The sequence below is a fragment of the Podarcis filfolensis genome, assembly GCF_964270895.1.
Source record: "Podarcis filfolensis genome assembly, chromosome: 6".
Lineage (NCBI taxonomy): Eukaryota > Metazoa > Chordata > Lepidosauria > Squamata > Lacertidae > Podarcis > Podarcis filfolensis.
The window spans coordinates 44,455,743-44,477,620 of record NC_139609.1 but is presented as its reverse complement, the minus strand read 5'-3'; the positions used below and the strand labels follow the sequence as shown (position 1 = coordinate 44,477,620).

Below are 21,878 nucleotides of genomic sequence, written 5' to 3'. Positions count from 1 at the left end.
AGATCAATTCACACCCAGCAAGCGTATTGCCTTCTTACTCGACTACTCTTTGAAAGTATTGTTAGCATTCTGCCATTTGAAATATATTTGAGAACATAGCAAGCAGAACTTTTTAGAATTCAGTACATCATAATAGCTCACCTTGTTTTTGTAAGTAAATATACTGTATTCATCTCAGTCAAAATAGCCTCAATCCCAACTGAAATGTTACCATTCCCACACTAGATTCCCTTTTGAAAATAAACTAAGTGGTTTGCAGCATTCTAGAAAAGAAAAGAAAAAGCTGGTCGTGACAGCTCATGACAATTTGACTACATTGTCGTTGTTGCGGTCTCTACTCCACATATTCAGCTAGTTATCTGTGTGTATACCCCACTCACATAAAAAGGAGTAAAGCTGCAAAGCCTTGTATGAATAATCTACAAGAGCAGGAAGTAGATTAGAAACTATGGCCGCAGTCCTAATTCCACTTACCTGGCAGTAAGCCATATTTAATTCAGTGGGACTTAATTCTTTGTAGACATAGCTAGGATTGCAACTTTAAGCAGGAGTAGCTAGACTATGTTCCTTCAGGTGCTGCTGATCTGTAACTTCTATCATCCACAAATACTGATTAAGGCTGATGGGTAGGTGGAGTCCAGCAATGTGTGCAGGGCCACAGGTTAGTCATCTCTGAACTAAAGGAATTAGAGCAGATACAAGCTTTATATCACTATGCAGAATCACTCCTCTACCATATAATTTCTAAACAAGATTGCAACCAAACACAGGTGGCTAACCAGAGGACCTCCAGATTTTTCTGAATTACCACTTCTATCATGGCTGCTCATTGGTCATACTGGCTGGGGCTCAGGTTTCCTAGGCCTGTTATAGTTGGTGATTATTCACTGTATTTCTCTAATTTGTATAAATCCAGAGTAATTCCAGTCATGCTAAATGTTCAGACCAATCTCATGCATGTTTACTCTGAGGTAAGTCACGAGTTTAGGATTATAGCCTTAGTATATTAAAAAAAACACCTAATTCCATTGAGCATGCTTAGGAGCTGATTAATCATTTCACATAAAAAATATGTTGGTTGTTATTATTAATTTGATTTATAAGCAGCCCTTCACCATAAGTTCCCAATTAGTGTGCACTAATTGTCACTGATTTCCAAAATAGCTTCCAAACAATATGTTTTATTCTGGCATTGGGGAAAGATGTATTCTGATCCTTTGCAAACTTTCTCAGAAATGAATTAACAACCACTGAGTATGCACAGGATTGTCACCCTAAAGTTAAACAGGAACAAATGGCTTATATTCTCAAGTATTCTGACAACACGTAATGCATGGAAGCTTATGCCATAATAAAATTTGTCAGTCTTTAACATGCCACAAAACTTTGTTGTTTTGGCCTCTAATATAAATATGGATATGATTGGGCTGTGGAGGAGTGGTGTTAGTAGAAAATTTTAATAGGGATTTCCCCCCATTCCAGCTCTGCAGTCCCAGGAATACTGAGCAAAAGGTCTGAGAAATCATGTGAATTCCTTAAGGTCTTTGAAACTATCAACAGTAGTACTGAAGCATATTGCCACATGCCAAGAAGAACTCTGACCATTACTTTCCTGTTTAGTGAACATGATTGCAAAATTGCTCAAATGCACAGTTTGCTTCATGGTAAAGAACATACCCCAATCCAACTTTGCACTTTTCTAGGCTTGTCTCCATCCTCCTCTCTGCTGAATTCTACAAGGGAACAACCGAGAGTAAGGAGAAGGAAGCAGACAGCCAGAGCCACCAGTTGGACTGGCTGTATAGGAAAGCAGGCAGCTAGGAGGACCCTGCTCCACTGAATTGAAATTTCAGCCTTCATGACATAGGAAAACGGCCAAGTAAACAACTATTTCTGTGGAGGAGGGTCAAGATATTAACTGACACGCATGAAATATCATATATAGCTATATAATCCCTAGTGTAGTAAGATAAGACCTTTGGAGCAGGCATTTTTTAAAAAAAGTTTTTTTATGAACCGCCCTAGTAGGGCAGTAATTGTTCCTTGACAATTTGTCACCTGATGATGGCACCTGGGGCAGCCTGCCCCCTCCCCCCCTTCCTACGCCCCTGCTGACAAAAAGCATAGTAGATTAGGGCAATCCAATCAGAACTAGAATGTCTGCAAAATACCTTTACAGCTCCAGGGTTCACAGAAAACTTGTCAGTGCTGAGTGAATTCCACATCTGTAGTGGGAACAGGATAATAACCATCGTCTCTATTCGGAGTGACACCCAAATGAAGTTCTATAACTCCGAATGCGCTCGAAAGGAGTTTCAACGAGGCTTTCTTCCAGGTCACCTACGTGCAAGCAGAAATGCAGCTTTTGGCACTTTTAAGCCCATACTGGCAGCAGCCTTAAATGCTTCGCTATACTTTAAGACAGCATCTTAAAAAGCAGAGAAAAAACCTTGCCGACAAAGGTCCGTATAGTTAAAGCGATGGTTTTCCCAGTCGTGATGTATGGAAGTGAGAGCTGGACCATAAAGAAGGCTGATGGCCGAAGAATTGATGCTTCTGAATTATGGTGCTGGAGGAGACTCTTGAGAGTCCCATGGACTGCAAGAAGATCAAACCTATCTATTCTGAAGGAAATCAGCCCTGAGTGCTCACTGGAAGGACAGATCATGAAGCTGAGGCTCTAATACTTTGGCCACCTCATGAGAAGAGAAGACTCCCTGGAAAAGACCCTGATGCTGGGAAAGATGGAGGGCACAAGGAGAAGGGGACGACAGAGGACGAGGTGGTTGGACAGTGTTCTCGAAGCTACCAGCATGAGTTTGACCAAACTGCGGGAGGCAGTGGAAGACAGGAATGCCTGGCGTGCTCTGGTCCATGGGGTCACGAAGAGTCGGACACGACTAAACAACAATACTTCCCCAAGACTTTTCCAAAAACCCTCGTGCGCCCCCTAACGATTATTATTTCTTGGCCCCCTCCCTCCACCTTGCGTCCCTCAGTACACAAGTCACGCCCCCTCAGTCTTTATCTCCTCCCTCTCGTTAGCAGCGTAGGCTCTGTGTGTGTGTGTGGTGTTTTTTTTCCCTTGCCGCGCCCGTCGCCTCTCTCCTCTTAATCTCGCGCCGCCTCAGTCAGGCCTAGCCCACTGACGGTGCGCGCGCACCCGCCCGCTCGCGCGTTCTTTCTTTCTCTCCGTCCCTCCTCTCTCCTCCCCCCCCAGCCCACCCCGCTCCTCCTCCTCCCTCAGCCCCGCCCGCGCGACCGGCGTTCGCTTCAGCGGGGCCGCTTGGCATCTTACCGGCTCCCAAGATGGCGTCCATCATGGAAGGCCCGCTGAGTAAATGGACCAACGTGATGAAAGGCTGGCAGTACCGCTGGTTCGTGCTCGACTACAACGCGGGGCTGCTCTCCTACTATACGGTGCGTGTCGAGGGAGGGGGGGGGCAAACCGGGAGGACGGAGCTGTGGGGGGCGGGGTGGGGGGGCCGAAGCGGAGCACAGCCAGGATGCCCGCTTGCCAAGGGTAGGGGTTTCTGAGAGAGGGAGTGTCGCGGTCGCGAGGAAGCCAATAGGGATGGCAGAGATTTTGGCGCTAGCCAATAGGGTGGTAGCATTGGGAGATTTATGTTGAGGGGGGCGTGGGGTCGGGCCGCGTTTTAACTTGAGGCGACTGAAGTGGGGTTTTTGTGGGGTGGGGGGAGCCGAAGAGCCTGGTGGTTCTAAGTGCTGTTTACTTTGTGAAAGGGGGAGGCGGGTCTCAAAAGCACAAGCCTGTTTTGGGTCTGGGGGCGGGCAAGCTGTACTCTCCTTGCTTGAGGAAAGAGGGGTTGACTCCTTTTGGCAAGCGAGGTAGAGCTTCCGCGTGATAAACGTTGGCAGCCAAGGCTGCTTTTGTGCCGCATTTGAAGGCGGAATCCAACCATTCCTCTCTTTCGAAGTAGGGATAGACCAGAAAAGGGAAGTAGCAGTAACTTTCTCCCCCTCTTTGTCAGATGGTGACTCCATCCTGTGCGCCCAAACTTGAGAGCAAGTTTCATTGACGTTAGTAAACAAACAAAACATAGGCTCTGCTTATGGTCTTGCCCATTACTGTGTCTACTTCAGGGGAGACATCTTGATAATTGAAATCTGCACAGCACAGGGGATTAATTAAAAGCGTAAAGAGTTGTTTGGCAGGATCAGACACAAGGTCGAACTACTGAGGCACTCTTTATGCAGCTTACAAACAGGACATTAGGGACAAAACAATAGAAGATGCCTGTTTCGCAGTCTATACCACACTAGTTACACTGTATCTTTGAAAAAACAGTAACACACGAATCTGGGGTTTACTATATATCAATTTTGGCCCTAAAACAAAGTTTGAATAGGTTTAATTCAGTAAATTGTTTAAGATTCAGTTAAATTGAGTGTTGCTGCTTCCGATAGTAGTAGTCTTTGATAGCGGTAAACTTTGCAAGTTAGCAGGTGCTTTGTGCGGTAAAACTTTTCATTAGCACACAACTTGTTTAACCCAAATTTATTTTATGGTTTCAATTAGAACATTATAGGCAGGCAACTTGTTCAGGGTTAGTCATAGGTAGCAGTCTTTTAACACTTAACTGGGAGTAATTTGAGCTCAATAGGATTTTGTTCTGAGTTGACATGTATAGAATTGCACTTGTTTTGTTTTTACTTAGTTGCCACTAGAAACATTTACCTTTTCTTAATAATCACCAATACAGTATACTATATGATTTTTTTGTGTGTGAACGTTATCTATTGAACAGTCTTCAGGCAGAGGCAGGGGTTATTAGCTTGTGTATGGGGGGGGGTGTTCTTATTTTTATTATGTATTTTTTATGTTGTTTTTTTATATTGTGAACTTCCCTGAGATTTATGGATGAAGGACAGTATAAAAATTAATAAAATGAAGTAAAATAAACAAGCCATAGTAACTGTAAGGTCACTCTATTGCTACTTACTTATTATGGCCAAAAGGTGATCTATAAATAATACTGACTTCAAAGTGACTTAAAATAAAAATAAATAAAAATGATTCATTATTAAAAACCAATTCAGGTCTAAGAACCAACAGGGAAAACTTCTAATCACATAGCAGCAGCATGGGATAAACCAGTGTTTCCCAAACTTGAGCCTTCAGCTGCTTTTGGTCAACAATTCCTACCATCCTTGACCGCAGGTCTTGCTAGCTAGGGATGATGGGAGTTGTAGTCCAAAAACAGCTGGAGACCCAAGTTTGGGAAACACTGGGATAAACAGTGTCAGAATAAAAAACAGAGGAATACAAATAACTTAATCTAGCTGCAGAAGTTACAGTGAATAAGGTAAGTTTTATGACCACTCCCTCTGAGAAGAGAGAATGTGCCTGCCAAAGTTTCAGTGGGAAGGAATTCCAACCACAACAGAAAAAAAACCCCCTATTGAGGGCAGCCTGGCATCTTGACTAAGCTGGAGACTGGGGTTGGTTAGTAACCTTTAAGACTATGACATGTTATAAGTTTGATCATGCGAGTGTTATGTGGAAATATGAGATTACCATTGTGGTCTTTGGTTGGAATAGAGGCATCTGTGTATTTTAAGGCTTACACCATAGAATTGCCATATGGGTTTAGTTCTGGTAACTGAAGTGGGGTGGGTAAAGCAGTAGGAATGTCCAGTCCTAATACTTTAAGAATGGAACATGATGATAGCAGCTAAGTTTTGAGGTAGAATTTTGAAGTTTTGGCAGATGAGCTAGTCCTTGGGGTTATAGTGGGAAATTATGATCTTAAAGTATGTATATTGAGAGGGAAGATAACCATTTAGGCGGTAATATTTCAGATAAAAGCATTCTTAAATAGAGTTGTCAGCAACTTTACTGGCAGATGCTTTCTGCCTTGAGTGTGCAACATGTTAGCATGTAAGAGCTGCCACTTCTTATGAATGATAATATATTGCTGTGAAAATATATAACAAGGGCAAAGAACCTGTGCTAGGAAGAGGTGTTACTTTAAAAATAGGACAAACATTAAATACTACTTCCTGCTGCAGTAATGCAATAAGTATGAGGGGCTGCAATTCTCCAATATGGATGCAGGAACCATTAATATCACTTTTTAATTTAGGTTAGGTGACCCTTTATTCTCCCCCCTCCCCAGATTTTTCCAACAGGGTGTGAATGTACTGCTTTACATTTCCTTACAAAGCCTACACCAATGCCTTGTGACCTTAGAGTGAGGGTGGGTAATAAATTGTAGTAATAATAAATTAAGTTGCCGCATTTAAATACAGCCTTTCTGTCAAGACACTCAAGGCATTTTTACAGTCTTGGAGTATTAAGACAAACATGTAAAGTTGGGTGTGGGGAGAGGACAGTCGGACTGGAGCAGACACTGATGTTGTCTCTGCTTCTTTCCCTTGCATTCTTCTTCCTCCCAAGTAGGAATATTATAAGGAACAATTAACATAGTGGGTATGGAGTAGTATTGTGTGGCTTCCTTTCTGGGTGCATGAATATAAGAGACTAAGGATGGAGATCTGGAGATCTGTGTTTTGGTGTTCTGCTCTTGTGCAAGTACTGTACAAAGAGCTCAATTTGCACATAACTCTTAAGCCATGGTTTGTTGAGCACACAAACCCAGCCCAACAAACTAAGCATGATTTGTTTTCTATCAGCAAATAACATTGTAGAGACACGACTTGTTGGCTTACAACCCATGGCTTGTTTAAACTGTGATTTTAGTGTTACTGCCAAACCCAGCAGCCTTGCCTAATCATGGTTTGTTTCATCATTGCACCTCAGACACTCAGCAAACTACAAAGGCATGACGCAAGAGCCACTGGAAAACAAACTAAGCTTTCAAGAAATAAGATGTGACTTGTTCATTCATCTGTGAAATGGTTCATGGTTTCTTCAACAAACCATGGTTAAAATAGCAGTCACGGTGATTCATTGCCTGAAGTAAAGCTGTAAAAGTACTTGCCTTGATGTTGGCTTGTGAATATATTCACTTTGCAGGCAAACAGTTCAAATATGCTTATGTTTCAAACTCATATACATTGTTTAAAAATTTGAATTTGCCAACATGATGCAGTGTGGTTGTCTTTATCATAGTTATTGTATCTTTTTTCTTAAGGTGTATGAGCTTTGAATAGGAAGGCTCTTCTGAAAGAAAAAGAGTTTAATGTGAGGATATGTTCACAATATGTTGCTTTCTAATTGAATTCATTGCTTTCCAATTGAAACTTAAGAACATAAGAAGAACCCTGCAGGAGTAGACCAAAGGCCTACCTAGTTTAGTTTAGTTTCCTGTTTCCCGCAGTGGCCAACAAGATGCCTACAAGAAGCCCACAAGCAGGACATGAGGTAACAGCTCTCTCCTGTTGCTGTTCCCCAGCAGCTGGTATGCAGAGGCATGGCATCTCTGACTCTGGAAGTGGTACATTGCCATCATGACCAGCAGACATTGATAGTCTTAGCCTCCATTAATTTGAGTTAGAGCTTAATTGGGTGATCCTGAATTTTAGTATTACAAGAAAGAGCAAATAACTTCTCTCTATTCCTTTTACATGTATATTCTTTGTCCAAAAATTTCAGGTTCTGCAGAACATTAAATTTTCATCAACGAAAGAACAGGCAAGCATAGTGGGTAAATGTAAACTCACCTGGTCTTTATAATTTTGCTGATGTTGGGGTGTTAAAGGTATAGCTCATCTTAAACCATTCCATGTACTTTGGAGAACACTGAAATTGCCATTTCTATGAGTTCATAAGGGAGAAAATAAAGCGAGCAAACCCAATGGTTGAAAGAGTCCTTAAGCAAAACTCTATTTCATTGCCAACTGTAACTTTTAGTTCTGGTTTAATTTTTTGCCCCAGGGATCTAAATTTTCAGGGAGGAAATGTACAAAGAATTTAATTGTATAAGAGAAATACATCAAGATCAATCTAGGCTTTCTTCTGTACACATTGCTGTAGAACAACAACCTCATTATGTCTTGTACACAAAACTGGAAACAGAGAACTCCACTGCAGGTTTTAGATACAGTTTCTTTCTGTTTCAGCAAGATGCTACTTTGCCACAAAGGAAAATAAGCACTGTACTGTTTACATAAATCTTCTGCATGAGGTAACTGCATTCCATTCTCATTTGGTACCTTGGACTCTTCCTCTGCTTGCAATAAGTAACCTGATACTTCATATCTGTTCAAAACAAGATTCTTGGTGAGCTTGTTTCACAGACAAAAGTATAAACGCCTGTTAGGAAATCAGATGTGCACACTTCTGCACTGGATAATCTTTGTGATTTGCTTTCAGTCCTCAACAAATTGGGGGTTGCAAGGAATCCTGAATGGGAGGGGGCAGATAAGCATTTTGGCAAGGTCTCTCATAATGCAGTAGTATGAGCCTGGTGAGCCTGGGGTTAGATGAGTATCTTCCTGCTTGTGTAGGCCTGAACTTTGGTAATTAAGTGCTGTAAAGGTAAAGGGACCCCTGACCATTAAGTCCAGTCACGGACGACTCTGGGGTTGCGGCGCTCATCTTGCTTTACTGGCCGAGGGAGCTGGCGTTTGTGTGCAGACAACTTCCGGGTCATGTGACCAGCATGACTAAGCCGCTTCTGGCAAACCAGAGCAGTTCTTGGAAACGCCATTTACCTTCCCACCGGAGCGGTATCTATTTATCTACTTGCACTTCGACGTGCTTTCGAACTGCTAGGTTGGCAGGAGCTGGAACCAAACAACAGGAGCTCACCCCATCGCGGGGATTTGAACCACCAACCTTCTGATCGGCAAGCCCAAGGCTCAGTGGTTTAAACCACAGCACCACCCACATCCCTAATTAAGTGCTGTAGTGTACCGTAATTACTGTATAGTGTTGACAGCTAAGGTTTATGGCTACTGCTTGCAAAATGTGAGAAGTATGGACCTGATAGGATAGTATATGGAGGATACCCTCTCCCCCTGTCTTCCAACTCCTATCTCTCGTGCTTTTCCTTTGCACGTAGCCAGATGGGCCACATTGCCTCTGTGTAACTACTAGTGTAACTGGGATAGCTCAGTCATGAGAGCATGAGACTCTTAATCTCAGAGTGGATTTGAACTGCCTGGTGGGCAAAATATTCCTGCATTGTAGGAGGTTGGACTAGATGACCCCCATGGTCCCTTTCAACCCTCCTATGATTCTATTATACTCTTATTGTGATAGTTCAGAGTGATAGGGAAATGCTCATCATTATGATGGGTAGTTTGTGTTGCAGAAGCTTGTAGATTGCATGGTCTAAGAAGTGTGTGTTTGCTGTTCTGAATGCAGAGGCACATTGGGGTGGGGTCAGACTTCTTGTCTCTGTTTAACTCCAGCTGTTGAAGATAAAATTTCATGTGATGTAGGAGATCTGTGATTGGCTTTTTTTGGTGTGTGCGTGTTGTTGTTTTTTTAACTGAAACATTGTACAGCCATGGAAAACTGCCAATATGATCATAGAAGCAGCCCTACTGTATGTTCAACACTGCCTGCTCCATGTAAGTTCCAGGCAAATTGCTCCTCCAAGCTGATGCTTGTGTGAGTGTGATTTTACCCTGTGGGGTGAACATATTGCAGGGAAACTTTAACTCAGAGAACTGCATGGAAAAAGGTTAAACATTATCCTGCCCCTTCCACTGTTCTGATCAAATTGCCTGCCCTATGCATGAGATTTAGTCATTGATCTTCTGAATAATGTGTACTTTGGTCCTGAGAATCAAAACTTGTTACGTTCTGCATAACTCTGCACCAACTGCTGTTTTGGTCACACTGTAACTTGACTTAAGATCAGCCTCCATTACTGAAGATTGAAAAGAGGCCACTGTAACATGAACTTTTTTTTTTTTTAAGATTGAGTGAGGATCTGGAAAATTACTGGCTAATTAGCTTAATGACTGTTCTAGGAAAGCTTTTCAAAAGCTTTTGTTAAAGTTTCTCACCAAGTAAGCTTAATAGTCATGGAATGAGAGAAAGGGTCCTTATATGGATTGGTAACTGGTTGAGAAACAGGAAGCAGAGAGTGGGAATAAACAGTGTTCTCAGTGGAGGGATATAGAAGGTGGAGTCCCCACGCTTGGTATGAGGATCTGTGCTGTTTAACCTAATTTAGTAGCCCTAGGGTTACTTGAGTTAGGGATGCAGTAGCCATTCTTGCTGATGTTACCAAATTTGAACAAGTTGGTTAAAACAAAAAGAGGTTGTAAGCAGGGGCGTCACAAGGGGAGGCGGGGGGGGGGTGCGCCCCAGGTGTCATGCCTAGGGGTGTGTGACAAAATCCCCCCTGGGCGGGAAAGAGGGAGAGACCTCGAGGCTGAGGGAGTGAGAAGCGAGGTGTGTGGGGGGGGGAGAGGAAATAAGAGAGAGAGAGAGGGGAGGGCAACCGAGTAAGAGGGAAGAAAGGAAAGAGGCTCCGCCTCAGGCTCTGGGCAGTGGCAGCATCTGGCTGCTCCTCCCTCAGTGCCCTCCGGTGTCTATCCAGTCCCTGACATTGGCCACTGTGAGAAAAGAGTTCTGGATTATATCAGTCTTTGGCCCAACCCAGCAGGGCTCTTAAACATGTCATATAGTCCGAATATGTCATATCAGAGACCTGAAAAAACAACTAAACTTCAATGTAGTCAAATGATCTATGAGCTCGTGAAAGATAAAAAAGTGAGTAGAAAAACAGAGATAAGCTTGCAGTTATTTAAAAGTGCTAAATTTCCCCATCATCATTAACAGAGATGTGAGTTATCAGTGCCTGTATTGAAATCTCTTCTTTCTCAATTATAGCTTAGGGCATGGCTAGTTCTGGGAATTCTTTACGGACCTCTTGGTTCAGGTCTTAAAAGGTGCGCTTGAAAATAACAAATTAAAAAAAACTTTCCTGACAGGCCTATGATTGTGACATTAAGCATGAAGTTGTATATTGTCTTAATCTTTTTCTCTACCTCTCACAAACTTGGCATTATCTGGAAAAGTTAATACTGCAGTAAATATATTGCTATTGCTCAATAATGCAGATGGGAAGATATTCACAAACAGTGCTTTAATCATTTGGTCATTTATGGCAAACACTGAGGGAGTCTACTAAGTTCAGAAGGGCCTTACTCAAGGCAAGTGAATATAACATTGCAGCCATAGTAAGTTTAGATGGTTTGTTTTTACTTGAAATTTATTCTCAAGGGTTGCTCAATAAGACATATTTGCAGGTCTATACAGTATTATAGTTCAGTAGTCAGCTTACTTTCTCTTTCTAGAGAAATCTTTCCTGTTCCCATCCTCTGATCCCCTTCTGTTGGGTTGAATTAGGTCCTTCTGTGCTTTTAAAATGGATTTTTGTGGCTTAGCTTTTAAAGAGGTTTGCCTTCATAAATATGCAGTGTATGCCTATATTAGTATATAGTCACTCTTCATTGATGTTATGAATTCTATTTGCTTTTTTACAGAAATATATTGCACAAGAGGACTAGATAGAACTGCTGCTATTGCTTTGAGTATCCACAAGATGGAGACAAAATATGAGATTCTCCTCCTTTCTTGGCTTGGGAATTTTAGGCCCATTGTTTTTGAGTTTCCTCTTCATGTCAATGCAGTGGAAAAATCCCAGGCAGTAGATTAGATTCTGAAACTGCTTTCATGTTAGTTTATTTCTGTCAAGATAGCAACCTTCATCTAGTATTTACACTTACTTGGTAAATGCTTTCATAGGCAAACTCTGCCCTCCAGATGTTTTGGGACTACCATTCCCACCATCCCTGACCACTGGTCCTGTTAGCTAGGGATGATGGGAGTTGTAGTCCCAAAACATCTGGAGGGCTGAGTTTGCCTATGCCTGCTTTAGATTATTCACTCATTTGTCATATTTTCTTTCTTATTTCTAAAACCTCATCTCAAACAGTTATTTGATCATGGCAATCAAGCCAAAAACTAGTTGCGAGAACCCTGCATCTCCATTGATCCTTGACTTCACGTCTTCTTATGAGGGCAAGAGCAATTCCTTGTTCTACTCTCCAGCTCTAAGTTGGGAAGTGGAAAGAACTGCAGGGGCTTGTATGTCTGATAGTACTTCTGAAGTTCTCCGAGTTCCTTGGCAATGCAATGGTTATATAATGCCAGCCTTCCTCCAAACCTTGATGCTAAATAGGATCTTTGTGCAAATGCATTGATGGTTCTCCAAGGGTGGGAAGGCTGGGGCTTCTCACATTAACCAAAGGAATGAAGTTCATGTAGTGTAAGTTGACTGAAGAAGCAGCAGTTTGCTGTCAGCCACAGGCATTCTGGATACTGACACCCAAAAGACGGGTGGTATTTGTTCTCTAACTTTCACAGCAGCTGTCTTATTAGTTGCATAGACTGCCCAAACTGTTCAGCCAGGTCTGAGCCTATACTGTAAGTGCTTGGATAAACACCCCTCTGAAATGATGCCCAGTTAATTGAGTGCTCTATAAAAAGCCATCTACATGTCTTTAAACAATTGGTTAGATTCATTGATTGACTATTACAGACCTATTTTAGATGTTATCTTTCTTAATGTATGTAACGTAAGGATAAGGTGCCTGTTTGGAAAAACATACATGAAACCACTGGGTGGGGTTATCCAGAGGTTTGGAGTACGTTGTCAGCAGTATGCTGATGACACTCAGCTCCATTTCTCCTTTAAATCTGCAGGTGAGGCAGTGGAAGTGCTGGACCAGTATCTTGCTTCAGTAATGGACTGGATGAGAGCCAACAAACTGAAACTCAGTCCAGATAAGACTGAGGCACTGTTAGTGGGTGGTTCCCTAGACCGGATGGGTGGGAGATCGCCAGCTCTTGATGGGGTTACACTTCCTCTGAAGGAGCAGGTTCGTAGTTTGGGGGTACTCCTAGATCCTTTCCTGCCGCTCAAGGCTCAGGCGGCCTCAGTAGCCCAGAGTGCCTTCCATCAGCTTTGGCTGGTGGCCCAGCTATGCCCCTATCTGGACAGGGATAGCCTAATTACTGTTGTATATGCTCTGGTAACCTCAAGGTTAGATTACTGCAATGCGTTATACATAGGGCTGCCTCTGAAGACGGTTCGGAAACTTCAGCTAGTGCAGAATTCAGCGGCCAGATTGCTCACCGGAGCAAGATGGTTTGCGCATATTACACTGATCCTGGTCCAGTTTCACTGGCTACCAATTCCAGGCCCATTTCAAAGTGCTGGTTTTGACCTATAAAGCCTTAAATGGCTCAGGAACGCAATAACTCAAGGACCGCCTCTTTCTACATGAACCTACCTGGACCCTGAGATCATCTTCTGAGGCCCTTCTTTGTGTGCCTCTTCCTCTAGAGGTCAGGAAGGTGGCAACATGAGAACGGGCTTTCTCTGCAGTGGCTCCCCATTTGTGGAATGCGCAGGGAAGTTCACCTGGCGCCTTCATTATTCACGTTTAGGTGCCAGGCAAAAACGTTCCTTTTTAACCAGGCCTTTGGTTGATTTGATTTACATCCTATGCCCTTTTAAAATGTGGGGGGATTTTTTGGGGGTGTTATTGGGTTGTTTTCATGTTATGTATTTTGTGGTTTTATATTTTGACTTTATTCTGTGAACCGTCCTGAGACCTCTGGGTATAGGGCGGTGTATAAATTCAATACATAATAAGAATAATGCATATGATCTAGGAGGACAGATAGTATGGTAGCAGAAGGTGAGGAAATACAGCTATTTCCATACATCAGTGGTCACCTCTTGTGGCTTCTCCCTCATATCCTATTAATCTAAGGCTAGTTAGTTCTGACAGACAGCAGGTGAAGTGGTCAGTGTTCAGCCGTATCACTTCAGACTGTAAGTCTTCACAAAAAAGGGTTCCTGCCTGTAGAAGAGGCTAGGCTACAACTCTTCTCACTGATACCTATTTTTCAATGTGCTGGATGGGGAACTGGATAAAAAAAAGCATTCAGTTACATCAATCCTTAACTTCAGTTTGAAGTGGGGCAGCTTAGTACAGGTTTTATGACTCCATCTGCTGTTTGTGAAAACTAGGTCTAAATCCTCTGGGCATAATCACTGGTGTTGTGTACAGAACTTAGCACACTTGCAGTAAATAAAATGTATGATGGCATGGTGCTGTTGTTCCCAAGCTTGCTTGCAAAGAACTTGAACAGAGGCATGAGTCTGCCTTAGAATACATTTTATTAAAAGGAGCTCTAGCTTCTATGAGAACAGCCTTAAACTTTTATTTGCAAGTTTAATAGGAAGGGAAATAACTGATTGAGACCACTTTTTAAGTAAAGAAAAACTTGTTTGGAATGGCAGTTTGCATCTTGCCTCAGTTTTTACTGCCTCTGTTGAATAGATTGTAATATGCCTGTGCCCTTAGAGCTAAATTGTCTAGTTTGCTTTTTGAATTCTTAAACACAAATAGGAGAGGCCCTCTTCTTGATTATTTTGAGTTTGCAGTCTTCTGTGTGGTGGAACATATTGTTCTGTATAGTTTTGTTTCAGTCTGTTAGCTTAGTTGCAACTTAGAACAAAAGGCTGCTAAGCATCTTTATTCCCCAGTCCTGGATTCTGTGGCTGATTATTAATTTTTCCGCTTCCAGACAAATGTTTTTCCTATAGCTTTCAAACTAGAGTGGCCTTACTAGAATGTCATAGTAAACTATGATTTCACTTTTCTGAGCTGTTGGTTTCTTTTGAGCAATAGCAGACAGGAGACAAACAGCTAAGAAAGGCATGTTCATGGTAAACTATTAAATGTGGTTTACTGTGACATGCAAATTGAGCCAGCAGCTTAGTTCACACATAAACTGTGGTTTGTTTTAGCTGTGGATTGTTTATCAAACCATAAATTAACCCCAAGTTGTTCCACAGACAATCAAACAACCCATGTATTGTTTCTCCAGCATTTGTTTTCCAGCTGTTAATGCCTCATGCGCTTGTAATTTGGTGAGTTTCTGGGGTGGGATCATCAAGCAAACCATGGTGCTGGGTTCCCATATAATGCTAAGCCATAGTTAAAGCAAACCAAGGTTTATAAGCCATTTAGCAAACAGTGGCTTCCTATTGTGGCTTGTTGGCAGTAAACAAACCATAGTTAAACTGCTAGGCAAGGTTTATACATATTGCTAATCCATTCGTTTAAAGTTGCATGGGAACTGGGCCAGTGTCATTTTGGGGCATTTTTATGGTATGTAGTGGGCTATAGGGCAGCAGAAGCTGGTTTTAGGAGAACCCATAATTATTAAACAACAAATGGGGTGGATTACAGATGGACTAATAAAAAAAATAGAGGCATAATGGTGAGGTGTTAGGTAGCTTGACTCCTGCTCCGTAAAGACGCATGCAAGCGGGACTGGGAGGAGTTTATAGTGTTTTTGGGCTACCCACTTCATAATCACGAGAGTGGGCTTTGGAACCACTTATTTGTGCTCTTTAGTTTCTTCTTAGCATCTTTCCTTGGAGAAGAGTAAGAAATTAATATTTTGGAGCCACTTTTCTGCTCAACAGATCTTTATGAGGCACTTACATGATAAAATTTAGCATACACAATCTGAGTGCCTCATATCTGTGGTAAATCTTATGGGTTAAGTAGATACCTTTCATTTTTACATGTGTACATATTGTGAAGAATCACAAGACAGTTGGTGTGTAGATAACAAGAGTATGAACAATTCTGAAGCATTTGCAGTGGTGAAATTTTATTTAGCTGACTTATTTTTCTATTTCAGTCAAAGGATAAGATGATGCGGGGATCACGCAGAGGCTGTGTTAGATTGAGGGTAAGTATCTGTTTTTATACATCTCTTAGATGTGTGCTGTGTGATATACTTGACAAACACTTTGCTAGCCTCTGAGATGGTTTTTGTTTTGTTCTGTCAGTGATCAATTAAAGACGAGGAACAAATTGTATTTTCCTTCCATATCTTAAATGCAATCTATATTTTCTTCATTACATAATTCTTTAAGGTCTATATGCCTTTAAGATTGGAATTGAGGCAGGTTGCTGCCCATTTTATGACAGTTCTGTTTGTGTTTTTGTTCAAAATCGGCTAAAAAACTTATGGTGGTGATGTTAGTTGACATTTCAGGCTTCTTAAGTTGTCTTTGGCATCACTGCACAGTTGTCCCTTTGAGTTATTGGCTGTTTTCAGGTTTTATTGGTAGTTGACAGCCATTTATACTAGATGTTGGACTGAATTAAGATATGTATGTTTGTGTGTGTGTACGTATACAGTTGACTTGCAACTTGCCAGCTGAAATCACACAAATTAAACACGCGCAAGGTGGAGAGCTTAAAAGCGCTTTCTGTGCCAGGTTTTTCCATTGCGGAATGAGCTTTTAAGCTCTCACACTTGCTTACCAGACTCTGGTGCAAGCTCTGGGATGCTCCTGCAAGATCTTGTGGGGCTGTGCTGTCCAAGATCTTGTGACAGCCTACCAGAGCCCACATGAGACCTTCCCAGAGCCTGAGAACTCTCAGACTTTAGCAAGTCTCAGACTTTAGCAATTCTGAGAGCTTAAAAACTCTTTCTGCACTGGGTTTCCCCACTGTAGAAAGTGCTTTTAAGCACTCTGCCTTATCTACCAGACGCTGCTGAGCCGGCAGAGTTAACAGGGACTGCAGGAATGGAGAGAAGCATTGACTGGCTTCACAGTTTTCCCCACATTGTGATTTTTGCATAGCGTGTGCGTGTGTGTGTGTGTGCGCGCGCACACACACACACACACACACACACACACTATGATTTGTGATATATAGCCAGGTCATATGGACTTCAAGCTGGTTTCGGATGATACATTGTCCAGCCCTAGGTAAGGTCAAGGCCCATCTAGCTCATCCACCTAAGTCAGTAATGCAAGCCGGATCAGCCCGCTTGTCCCAATCAAATTGTGAATGAGCATGGTTTTCTTATGGAGTGATCTGGCATAAGCAGCAGCACCAGACCAGAGGGCTCAGGGATGGGGACTTTCAGCTTTGTTCAATATTATAGGATAGAAGTTATATACCGGTATGATAACTGTTTTGTACATGCCTTTACTGTAATAGTTTGTAATTCATGTTAGCTTATTGCAAGATCTTAGGTCTGATTTTGGAAGTTGGTTTTTAACAAAGGGAAGAGTTGTATAGATTACTTAAACAGTTTGTTTTATAGCTGATATTAAATTAGTTTTGTCTCTGTCCTGAGCATATGTTAGCTTTTTGTAAAATTATGAATCCCAAATTATGAATCGTTCTGGAGCTCCGTTCTTAACCTGAAACTGTTGTAAATAGTAAATAATTTGGGTGCTAATGTATTTAAGGCCTAACCATCTCTGGAATTTGGTAAGTCACCTGTGTGTATCTTGGAAATGGAACAGCAAAATCCTTTTTTTTGTCATTTGTTGCAATATGGCTTTTCAAAATTCCTGATGTGCATACATTGTAAAAATAGCCTTTCACATACAATCAAACAGATTCTATATTGCAGTTTAAATTCCATATTGTAGTTTAAGATGTAATTTCTTGCTGCAAAATATTCAGTTGTCACAGTAGAATAATTTACAATAGTAACCTTAGTTGTAGCTCAAAGGCTTCTCCATACTTTCACTTGACCCATATTTTGATTGTCTTGTGGACTAATTAATTCCCTGAGTCTGAGAGCTTTTCTCTTTTCCATTGTTGTGCCTTGCAAAAATCTGATCTTACCCACTGAATTGGATCTTAAAATCCAAAGGGAGATTTTGCCTAAACAATTCTGCAGGTAGGATCAATTTTTCACAAGGCACAGCTGGGGAATAACAAGAAAAGCTCTTGGACCCTGGGGAATTAATCTGTACACAGTGTGATCAAAATATAGCCTTTTGATGTTGAGCATTCTGTGGCTCAGTCTTGTGCATGTTTACTTGAAAATAAGTTCAAGTACATTGGTGGGGCTTATTCCCAAGTAAGCGTGTATAGAAGTGCCTTAGGCTGCAGTCCTATATACACTTAGGAGTAAGCCCCAGGAGTGATAAAAATGGACTTGCAGACTGGATTGTTAATGTATTTAAAATGAAACATGTGGGAAATATTAGAAAAAATAAATGGAAATAAGTCCAGTCTTTCAATAGTGGATTTTGATGTGAAATCTTCTCATTCTGAATAATGTGAAATGTCATATTACACCTGCCATCCTCTTGCCACCGTTGCAACTTTTTAAAGACCTTATTGAATGGAATTGCCAGGAAGATAGTACCCATTGTGCCTCCCTATTCCATGGAAAATATATTCCCTGTTTTCACTTCTCTGGGACCCGAGAGCTAAGGATAGCTTTATAGGAGATCTTTCTGCTTCTGTGCATGGAACTTTTGTAGCCCTAGAGTACATAATGAGAGATGATGTTTATTTTTATAGTTCCTCCTTTTTATAAGTCCACCTTTCATTGTACTGATCCTTGTGTGGGTTACAATAAATGCCAACATAAAACAGAACGAGTCCACACCAATCGTATTCACTAAATCAATTTGTAATACAGCATGCAAATATACTCAAATAATAACTGATCAGCTGATCACTAGAAAAGAGGCATCTTTACCTGGAAATGAAAACTAGGTGCCCCATGATATTCTTGTAAAGAAGCTGGTAAAATGCGGTCTTGACTATGCTACCACTCAGTGGATTTGTAACTGGCTGACTGACCGAACCCAAAGGGTGCTCATCAATGGTTCCTCTTCATCCTGGAGAAGAGTGACTAGTGGGGTGCCACAGGGTTCTGTCTTGGGCCCGGTCTTATTCAACATCTTTATCAACGACTTGGATGATGGACTCAAGGGCATCCTGATCAAATTTGCAGATGACACCAAACTGGGAGGGGTGGCTAACACCCCAGAGGACAGGATCACACTTCAAAACGACCTTGACAGATTAGAGAACTGGGCCAAAACAAACAAGATGAATTTTAACAGGGAGAAATGTAAAGTATTGCACTTGGGCAAAAAAAATGAGAGGCACAAATACAAGATGGGTGACACCTGGCTTGAGAGCACTACATGTGAAAAGGATCTAGGAGTCTTGGTTGACCACAAACTTGACATGAGCCAACAGTGTGACGCGGCAGCTAAAAAAGCCAATGCAATTCTGGGCTGCATCAATAGGAGTATAGCATCTAGATCAAGGGAAGTAATAGTGCCACTGTATTCTGCTCTGGTCAGACCTCACCTGGAGTACTGTGTCCAGTTCTGGGCACCACAGTTCAAGAAGGACATTGACAAACTGGAACGTGTCCAGAGGAGGGCAACCAAAATGGTCAAAGGCCTGGAAACGATGCCTTATGAGGAACGGCTAAGGGAGCTGGGCATGTTTAGCCTGGAGAAGAGGAGGTTAAGGGGTGATATGATAGCCATGTTCAAATATATAAAAGGATGTCACATAGAGGAGGGAGAAAGGTTGTTTTCTGCTGCTCCAGAGAAGCGGACACGGAGCAATGGATCCAAACTACAAGAAAGAAGATTCCACCTAAACATTAGGAAGAACTTCCTGACAGTAAGAGCTGTTCGACAGTGGAATTTGCTGCCAAGGAGTGTGGTGGAGTCTCCTTCTTTGGAGGTCTTTAAGCAGAGGCTTGACAACCATATGTCAGGAGTGCTCTGATGGTGTTTCCTGCTTGGCAGGGGGTTGGACTCGATGGCCCTTGTGGTCTCTTCCAACTCTATGATTCTATGATTCTATGATTCTATGATTCTAAGTAATGTTGGTGCCAGATGCACCTTTGAGTGGAGGGCATTCCAGAGATGGGTTCCACCATAGGTGTACTTTCCCAATGGTAGAACAACAGGAAGGATTCCTCCACTAATCCATTAAAGTGCAGTAATAGAGAGAAAAGTGTTCCTTCAAAAATTTGGGCTCCCAGTCCAAATATGTTAGCTTCAACAACTTGAATTGGGCTCAGAAATGTATAGGCAACCAGAGAAGGATCTTCATAATTGGTGTTATGTAGTTCTAACTAGCTATACTACTCAACAACCTGGCAGCTGTATTCTGCACTTGTTGCAGCTTGGCCTGGGTGATGTATCAATACATCGTCCAGGACAGGTCTGAGGGCCAGAGCATAATATACCTGGCGGTATATTGCAGTTGGGGCTTGCCTGCTGCCTGGCGCCTTACCTTCTCTGGCTGCCTCCTTTCTCCCTGAAATTGTTTTGTGAACACCTTTCTCCCTTCAAAACGTCGCCTCCTTTTTTGTGATGTGGTGGAGCGAGCGGTGGCAGTTTGACTTCACCCCGGCACTTTGTGGGGCTGTGGCTGATGCTCCTTCTCTCTACGCCAGGTGCTGGCAGCAGAAGGAGCTGAGGCGATTTGGCTTCACCCTGGCACAGAATAACACTCTTTCCTTTTCAACATAATGATGTATTATAATACATTATTATTTCACAGTGTTTAGCTAGTGATACACTGCAATGTTGAAAAGCTGATATCACCCAGCCCTGGTGGCGTCTTCTGAGCCATTTTCAAGGATAGTCCCACATTATTTATTATTATTTATTAATTAAATTTATATATCACCCTTCATCTGAAGATCACAGGGTGGTTTTAAAGCACGTAGAGTGCATTGCAGTAATCTGATTGGGAGGTTACCAGAGCATGGGGCACTGTGGTAAAGCTATCACAGTCCAAGAGTGGGTGTAGCTTGAGAACCACTATTGCAGAAAAACACTCATAGCTATAGAGAACACTTGGAGCTCCAATGCCAAAGCAGATCCAGGACCAACTCTATATCTGTTCTTTCTTTCTTTTTTTTATTAAAGTTTTTTATTGATACAACAAGAAAAAAACGCAAATATCAAATTACACACAAGAATAACCATAGACACATAATTTTCTTAGCAAACATTAAAACATCTATTGGTCTTAACACTAAAGACCCAACCTCCCGTCTATTCCATATTTCAAATTCATATTACTTATTGCCAATACACACTTTTATCATAATTAAACTTATTCTTAATAAATCTAATTTCTTATATCTACCTTGCAACTATTACTGAAGTTCCTTGAATGCTGTTCTTTCAAGGGGAGTACAATCCTGTCCAGGACAGGCCATCTACCAAATTTCTGGACCTGAGAACAAGTAACTCATAGTATCACCATCTTGTCAGGATTCAGTTTCAATTTATTGGCCCATTATTGCCTCCAGGCAATAGTCCATCAACTGTACAACTTCACCTGATTTAGAAAATAAGGATCTTATGCATTGTCATCTTCATATTGCTGACACTGCTTCCATCCCCATAGCACTTCAGCCCTGCTGATAACCTCCCCCAGAAGCATCATATAGATCAGGAGTGGGAAACCTCCAGCCCATGGGTCAGTTTTGGTCCCTCAGGGGTTCCAGGTTAGCTAGTAAGGCCATTCCCCTCAAACCAAGCCTACTTATCAATTGGCTGATGTCACTCATGACATCTACTAATGGATGGGAGGGGTTCAGTTCTGCAAGCCTATAATAGATGTTCAGTAGTATGGAAGAACATGATGGAACTTTGTAGAATCTCTCAGCACAATTGCCTTACATTGCAATGTAAATTCTTTTTTGAAATTTATACACGATGGTGTTCTCAGGTACATGGAGTTGCATGATTTTATGCAAAAAGTAACAATAACAGTGTTGACTGATATTAAACGTTCCATCTTAAATAAATACTTTTATTATACCAGTCAAAATGTCTCAAAAGTAGTGTGCAAGCTTGGTATTTTCCAGGCTGATGAAGAGTCTTATGAAGAACTAAAAAGCTTGCACATGAAAGCTGTGTGATATTTTGGTTGGCCTAATAAAGGCATTGCACTGATATGGATGATTATCTAGGCACTCATAGCTCTGTTTTATAGATTGAATAGCATAAATTCCCAGAGGCTTTCTTTAATTGTAAATTTGTTTCCTTTATAGAATGCAAGTTTTTAAAGTGCAAAATTCC

At 41.7% G+C, this 21,878-nt stretch overlaps 1 protein-coding gene across 4 annotated transcripts in view; it reads left to right on the top strand.

Annotated features, from left to right (window-relative positions):
- The first annotated feature begins 3,048 nt into the window (after positions 1-3,048).
- The window catches only part of OSBPL9 (oxysterol binding protein like 9), a 59,403-nt gene continuing 40,573 nt past the window's right edge, over positions 3,049-21,878 (top strand). For 2 of the 4 annotated variants that reach the window (XM_083619575.1, XM_083619572.1), the window contains exons 1-2: positions 3,049-3,420; positions 15,680-15,730. In XM_083619575.1, the coding sequence (XP_083475701.1) occupies positions 3,310-3,420; positions 15,680-15,730 (162 nt within the window). In that variant the 5' untranslated portion in view covers positions 3,049-3,309. The remainder of the gene's footprint in view (positions 3,421-15,679; positions 15,731-21,878) is intronic. The other 2 variants (XM_083619574.1, XM_083619576.1) reach the window with 2 other exon arrangements.